Source organism: Diachasma alloeum, unplaced genomic scaffold, assembly GCF_001412515.2.
Source record: "Diachasma alloeum isolate Michigan unplaced genomic scaffold, Dall2.0 Dall_scaffold_00176, whole genome shotgun sequence".
NCBI lineage: Eukaryota > Metazoa > Arthropoda > Insecta > Hymenoptera > Braconidae > Diachasma > Diachasma alloeum.
In genome coordinates, this window is record NW_021680342.1 from 2,390,156 (window position 1) to 2,398,575 (window position 8,420).

General features: G+C 39.9%; 1 protein-coding gene across 1 annotated transcript; it reads right to left on the bottom strand.

The window, feature by feature from the left end:
• Positions 1-1,691: 1,691 nt before the first annotated feature.
• On the bottom strand, positions 1,692-3,867 carry LOC107039425 (proline-rich protein 4). The gene is made up of 2 exons (XM_015259064.1): positions 3,625-3,867; positions 1,692-3,095 (listed from the first exon to the last, which is right to left on the bottom strand). Exons 1-2 carry the CDS (start codon positions 3,634-3,636, stop codon positions 1,929-1,931), a joined length of 1,179 nt encoding a protein of 392 aa, XP_015114550.1. The 5' UTR covers positions 3,637-3,867; the 3' UTR covers positions 1,692-1,928.
• Positions 3,868-8,420: the final 4,553 nt, after the last annotated feature.

The window sequence follows — 8,420 nt, forward strand, 5'->3', positions numbered from 1 at the left end:
CGGCCACTCACATCGCTATCACGAAACGCCGAGAAGCGATGGACGAGACCAAACAATCATTTACGAAAATAAAGAAATGAGTAAAAAATCATATTTTTGGCCAAAAAATTGATAATCTTCCAGATACGTTTAACTGCCCTTCAAGCCCTGACACCTGTCCGTGATTAATTTCCCTTTTTCTGATCTATACTTCTATCACACATTATTAATCTCAAGATGAAACACTAATGGTTATTAAATTGCGAAATACAGGAACGAATTTTTGGGGAGAGGGTTCTAAACTCACTCGGCCTCTTCCCGGAACGTTGATAATCGGTCAAGAGAATATGAAAATAATGAGAAATAAAAAATCACCGAGAATCAACTGAAATATGAAAGGGAAACGGACACGGCCTGACGCCACCGCGACTTGACTTCCTCGTTTATTAGTAACACACGTTAGCCGATAGAAAACCGGAAGCCTGGAAGTTATATCTAACGTAGGAAGAGGCTGATACTTACGTGGGCTATAATTCACGCACGGCAGAATCGTCGCAATTTATTTTTTCCGTCATTTTGTTTTTCACCATCGTCACTTTCCCGAGTTGTGAAAAATGGGAAAAACAAAATGTCCTGACAAATTTAATTAAGAATGTACAGAAGTTGAACCGTTAAATTAAACGCGATGTTTGCATGAAAGCCACGGTGAGTGACCACCAGTCGTGGAATTGATTTAACATTTTCTCATATTTTGATCTCGCGTGGATTCGCGTGAATTCGTTGTATTAATGAGTCGACGACCGGTATTGCAATAAAATTCTCATACGTCGTACGCTTCTATTTTCTGTTCACGGTCACAAGAACCGAACAGACGTTTGCAAAAGTTGCGGGTATTTTCAGCCTTTCACTATCTTTTGATATGCTCGAAAACGCTAAAATTGAAAGAGTAAAAATAATTGAAACTGTAATGGCTATCTGTACTCACGCTCGATTTATATTCATTAACATTCTGGGGAATGCTATTCCAGATATCTTGATCTGTCGTGGGCAATGGAATGGGCTTGTATCGCATACACATTCGACGACGAATTCAATTCGTGACCATTCAGAGTTGCAATAACGGGCAATTAACGCGATTACGGTGGAGAGACGTATGTAAGAGGAGATCTGAGATGCCGTTTTCCACGGCTGGTGAATGAGAAAAGTAGAAGTCCAATGAAATATATACGCACACAGCCACAAACTTTAGCCTACGATACCGCCCGAGAAACTACAGGTGAAAGCAACACATACTATCCACACTTCCATGGATAGACTATCACAAACTGGCCAGTCAACAGTGCACAGCAAGAATGAATTTACCAACAAAAACCCATAATTTCATAGATTTGCTATTTAATTGGCAAACTATCCAGCCTCTCGTGGTTGAGATTCTTCTCGAAACGAAAGTGCCAAACCCGGAAACGAAGCCACGACATTACGAAAAATAGTAATGAAGGATGTCCGTTCTCCATTTTACTCATTGCAAACAGTCTCGACTATTTATTCGACATCGTATAATTAATAGACGTCTTTCACTTCTCAGTGAGGACAAAAATTAACGATAATTACACACATCCTGGAAGTGAGTAAAGATTTATTGAGGTCTCCACACTCATTTGGTAAATAATTCATCTTTATTCAAATTTATTTATAGTACAAAAATATAAAATTCATCCTTTGGAGCTCAGTTTGTTGACACATCATTTGCCTACGAGTTATATTACATAATTGAGAGAAGAGAGACACAGGGAGAGACGCAGGAGGAGCTGAGTTTCCTCCCTCATTCCTCAGTACATGAAAATATTTATCACATGTAACAGAATCTTCGAGATAATAGTGCGAAGTGATCAAGGTACAGAAGCTCTTAAAATTTCAAATTTAACAATAAAAGATAAACACAATTTTTATTAATGATGATGGTACTCGCCACCCTCAGACCCGTAGGACGGTTGGAAACCGCCGTGGCCACCGCCGTAGCCACCGCCGTAGCCACCGCTGTGATCACCGCCCAAATCACCCCCACCGATATCACCGTGCTCTCCACCGTATTGTCCATGATGCTCTTCATGGTGCACATGAACAGGTACATGAACTGGAACTTTGACGGGAACCGGCACCTCCTTTTCAACAGGTACTGGTACTTCCTTCTCGACAAAGTATGGCTTGTCAACGGGTACTTTAACCGGTACTGGATAGGGTTTCTCAACTGGTACCGGTACGTGTTTGTGGACAGTGTACGGCTGTGGTACGTGCACTTTGACTGGTACTGGATAGGGCTTCTCCACAGGGACTGGGTATGGTCTGTCAACTGGTACTTTAACCTCGTATGGTACTGGTTTGTCAACAGGTACTGGGTACGGTTTTTCAACAGTAACTGGGTATGGTTTTGGTACATGTACTGGGTATGGTCTGTCAACTGGTACCTTGACTTCATAAGGCACTGGCTTCTCCACTGGATAGGGCGCTGGTACCGGAATCTTCACTTTGACGGGATAAGGCACGTGCTTCTCAACGGTGTACGGCTGTGGAACGGGTACTTTGACCGGTACTGGAACGTGCTTCTCGACTACGTACGGCTGGGGCACGTGAACCTTGACCTCGTACGGCCTGTCAACAGGCACTTTAACTTCGTATGGTACTTTTTTCTCAACGGTGTACGGCTGGGGCACGTGAACAGGTACTTTGACGAATACTTTAACAGGGTAGGGGACGTGCTTCTCCACGGTATAGGGCTGTGGAACACCCACTTTGACCTCGTAAGGCACTGGCTTCTCCACCAGGTAAGGTACGTGTTTCGTTACTTCAACCGGCACTGGAATTTTCTTCTCAATTGTCACGGTTTTAACGTGCTCCTCGTGTCCGTGTGACTCGTAACCACCGCCATATCCACCCCCGTAACTACCACCAAAATCGCCGTAACTGTGACCGAGCCCACGCTTTTCGGTCTTCTTCTCGGCTACTGATTCGGCAGCCTCCACCGATGAATCCTCGATCTTCTTCGAGGCAGCTGTCTCCTCGCAGTACACCCAGGTACTCTGAGAGAGTGCCAGAAGCGCCACAAGGGCTAATTGAATCTAAAATATTTAATTAATTCAGTCACTGTTGAAAATTTTTCGTTGAAATTTCCAATACACTTTTCGAAAATTTTTATCACAGTTTAGTTACACCGAAATTTCAAGGAATGTTGTGGATAGAAAAAGGAAAACTATAACTTTCAGTACAACAATTCCTTAAAAATTAGTAGAAATCAGAAAAATTCCGACAAATATATTCTTGAATTTTCAATTGATGGAAAATTCATCTCAGTTCGACATTAAATATTCGTGATTTCATTGAAAATTCAAGTAGGTTGAGGAATTCTCACGTCAAGTGTCATGATTTTTTCCCCTTAAAATGGAATTCAATGTCACTTTCCTGAAAATTCCAAGTTGACTGCCCACGAAATTTCAATTCTTTCCTAACAGTGTAATTACAAAGGTCGATGTTCTGTTCTAAAATGAATTGCCCACGTTTCCCGTAAACGAATAGTTTCACTCGACTTTAGAATGACAGATGCCCATTAACGTTTGTTTGTTTTCACTATCAATTTGTAACAAGACTCACCTTCGTTTTCATTCTGCGGCTTACGTGTGTTTTTAGTGTGGCGCTTAACCACTGACTGAACCGCTTCGTTTTCTACGTCCCAGCCTTATATACCCAACGGCATAATAGCCTGGCACTTTCCCTGCACCTCATCGCTTATATTATATGTTTCATACATGTTTATTTGCCGGTGTTAAAATATCGAAACTAAAGCGCTCATTCGATTCGTAAGAGTAGGATACAATTTTACGATTGGGAAATGTGGAACTTAACTTATCTTTATTCGAACGACATTCGGTGGGATGATGTGAAATAACTGTACTCTGAGACCCCCCCCCCCCCCCCCCCCCCCCCCCCCCCCCCCCCCCCCCCCCCGCCCCCCCCCCCCCCCCCCCCCCCCCCCCCCNTGGGTACAAGTACGCGTGTATTGCTAATGCAAAAACCTAAAGTGCCCCCCATCTGTGCTTTCGAAAGAGCAATTTTACCGAATGCAACGTAAGTCCAAGTACAACTCATTCTTCGTCTCCAAAATAGCATAGTTGTATTAGTACACTAAACTGTGAGATAATCAGCAATAATAGGGAATTACGTGACGCAATGTGCGTCGTATTATCTATTTCTGGGTATAGAATCTGCAGTCATAGAATTTCACTATTAATGTTGACTTGTGTAATGTCTGGTCAATGGTGGTTACAATAGCTGTTGAGGGTTGATTGATGCACGCGAATATGGATGACCTTTTTAAAAATGAATATGTGGTGTAACAAGAACGCACTTTTTATCAGGGAAAGTGAGGATCTCGGTGATTTATGCTCGTCGCGAATTTTATGGAAATCAGTTTGAAATTGGAGATCGGAGATCCTGATTCACTTTAAATGATAATTTATTTGACTATTTGACAGTCTTCCGTCATTCGTGAAAGGAGAAGTTGATGGCTACTGTACCAATATGATTCGTAACTCGGAAATTAGATTAGAAATATGATAGCCGCTCGAGTCTTTCAAAATTTTTAATATTATGTAAATCTTATTCAATCAGACACTTTCCCTCTCCTTAATGCCCATCCCACGAATTCATTTGAACTAGAATTTTTTCCGAGGGGAAGTGCATCTGAATTAAATTCCCCAGCTCATCCGGAAAGGCTTGCACCGTGAAATATGGTTGTATCTCTCGTAATCCACTCCATTCTTATTTGCGATGAAGAGGTAGTCAGTGCAAGGCACTTGGGCATTTTACGTGTTGCCTGTAAATACGTCTGCATGGACGACCTCGAAGTGAGAGCGCGCGCGCCCGTTGTATTAAGACCGGCTCTGGTTATAGACCAAAACAAATCCCATGTATTCCTAACACTTTCTTCGTTAGGCCGGTATCAATTCTTCCTCAATTCTTTTCACATTGCACTCCAGTTCGTTACGTAAAATCCGTATTCCAATTAATCATCATCAGAGATTGTATCCGGTGTATATTGAATATAGAGGGTGTCTCAGAACTCATTGTACATAGCAGTAGGGAAGTGGTCAAACGGTTTAAGTTAATTTAGTCTTTAGTTGAGTTTTCCAGAAATATTTCCGAATTTAAGGGAGATAGCGAAATTTTCGTAATAACCTTTTTTGTAGAGCGAATTGAGTACTACTAAAAAGATTTTGAGAAAAATTTTGCTATCTCCTTTAGATTTCGAGATATTCATTGAAAACTGGCTTGATAAACAACACGAAAATCCATCGCAAATCATTCTCTTTTTTTTATGTTCATGTCTCCCCGCGCAATTGGAATGGAGGAATGAAACTGGTGGCAATCAATTGGGTATTTAATGCACAATGATTTGAAGGAAAAATTGTTTCGCTGCCGCAGTGAATTTCACGGCGGCCTGAGAGCCATTTAATTCCTACACGCAATGTGAACCTGAAGACAAGAGTCAGCAAAAAAATTCATATCTTCGGGGGATGAAATTGATTGGAATCGATTGAACATTCAATGCTATCATCCTTCCGCCGTTTTTATCTCCAAATTATCCGTACGAACTATCTTTACCATATGTACAATGAGGTTTGGGCCACCCTGTATATAAGAATAATCTGCGGTAGTGGGCTTTTTTATAACGTTAAGTTATTGTAATTAAATTGGAAAATTGTGCGTGATTTACGTTCCAGCAGTGTAAACTGATAATCAATGGCTTGAGTGCGCCAGTGTGAGACAGGAAATTTCATGTACGATAGAATGTTGAAGATTTCCGTTTACAATGTGAACATTCAGGGCTGTCTATCGCCAGAAAATTAGTCTTGAGATTTATTGAGGAGAAAAAATGGAATGAAAAATGAATCTTGATGTAATATATATGTTATTAACAAATTAGTTATTTCGTGAAATATTCAATTTCCACTGGACATTCCCAAAATCTCGGTATTGAAAAATCGCGTATTCCATTGATTTTCTCATAATTCGATCAGGATCAAATAAACGATAGTTGTCAATTTCTGTTCAATTATTCCATGACAATTGTTAAAAATCCGGAAAATTCTGTTTTTTTCCACTCTGAATGTTGAATTCTACCTACAATTTAAATCGAAATGTCACTCTCGGAAAAATTACTACCAGATCATTCATGCAATTTCTTTTTTTCCAGTGTGACATGCCTCAATTTTCTGGAATTGGAACAAAAACAGAAATTTCGTGAATGTTTCAATCTTCATTCGATTTCTAGATCACAAAACATAAAATTCACATTGCGAATTTCCAGGAATTTCTAATAGTATTCGTTGTCCGTATTTCGCACATCCTATTCCTTACAAAGATAATTCACAAAAAAGAATACAATTTTCTTGTCTCCATTGATCCGCCAAAAATTCCATAATAGTCAAAGAAAATTTCCGCTGTTTACACATCTCATATGATTCTGGAGTGCTCGCCAAGTGGAAATTAATGATTGACTGATGCTTATCAAGACTATCAATGACTGAAACATTAATTAAACAGAAATCTGAACACTTGATGTCTGTGTTGACCATGTTCTCTGGTGTAGAGGCCCACTAGGCCTCAAGTCTACGCATAGGATATCCAACGCATTGCACAGAGCGTGTTTAATACCGTTGCATGTATACCCACCATTTTAATTCCCCCCTGTTCCCCTTCTCGTCTCCTCGGCAACGTGTTTAATCGTGATAAGTGGTGCTTTTGAGTGATTAATCGTTCCTACACTAAGTGCGGTGTGATATCTTCACGGAACAGGAATTGAAAATTCGAAAAAAGATTGCGAACGGAAATCATTGATTTTTTTTTCCATTTCGGTTGATCTGTTTCCCTGAATGATCATGTTTCGGGAATTGTCAAATTGTTTCGATTGAATACAGATATATTTAGGCGCGCATGCACGGGAATCGGTAATTGGAAACTTTTACGCGGTTGCGTGTGTTCACAATCGTGCTGATTTACCCAGCCGTGAATCCGAAGGGAATTTTCTACCGTGCAACTCTCCCCACTCTCAATGCCATTTTTTAAATCCTTTTGCATTTCTGTGGTGCCTTATTCTGTTGTTTATTCCGTCGATGCACTACACTTGGATGATTCCAAGTGCATTTGATGCGTGACATTGAGAGTTATTTATCGAGATGAAACCAATGCTTTACGGAGACATGGCTTTACGAGTGGATTGAGTGAAGGTTTGTGTTTATCACGACGCACTCGTATCGAACGTGAAATTTTCTTTTGTATTTTGATGCACTGATGGAACGATTCATTTGTGGACGTCCGCATGAAAAAGCACCATTTTGTCAATATGGACTTATGTATACTCTAATAATATTGATAAAATTCCGCACATTTTGAGCCAAAATGATCCTGAAACAAATCTTACTTTTGCCAAACATGCGAAACGTGCGCCGAGATTGAAAATTTTTATTGCCAAAATAGATTTAGTCGTTTCAGAAAAATTGAATTCTCTGTGCAAGCAAGAGATGTAATTTCCAGCATTATTTCTTCGTCACTCGATGCTCTCCTACGTATTTTGTTCCTGGCAAATGCTCATTTTATATGAAACGAGAAATAGTAGTTTGCCGTTTCGGCTATTCCATAATCACATATAAAAAACGAGTTCTTAAGTGAAATAATAATAATAATGATATGATGGCAATCTTGTAACTTGGGGGAAAAATATTTCTTGATAAACTTGTCTCTGTAAAAGATATTTTGACCCAAATATTTCGTTGTTGTTGAAAGCAGAGCAATTGCTCGCGTTTTTGACTTTCAAATTCGAACCAGACATTTTTTTTTTGTAATTTTCAACTAACGATTTTGTTGGCCCACACAAGATGTGATTGAGAACTTGTTCATTTTTCTCCCAGTGTAGGGTCAAAAATGACCCTATGATTCATCCTTGATTCATAAAAAAATTACGTCGCTGGAGAAAATTAAAAAAACAATTTAACATTAGTGTAAATGGGACTTGCTGAGACAAAAATGTGAATAGACAAAGTGGTTTCTCTTTACGTGGATGTCAACATTTATTGTCAACGAGTGTCGTTAACTAGTAACGAATGCACACTTGGCGAGACCAAATCGACCCCAGCCTTCAATCAAATTCATTTTTTAACACTAACTAATCCTTTCTATCAGCGCGAGATTTTTTTATCAATTTTTAGGCGATTTGCGATGCTCCCTCGGGGTATTAAAGTGTCATAAAGAGTTGAATTTCATGCTCCCATATAGTAATGCCTTAGGAGCACGGAATCTGATAATTTGGCAACGGTTTTGACTCTCGCGATGATAATTGAGATGTTCCAGAATGCCTGATGCACTCTCCTGAATTACGCCATTACAAATGC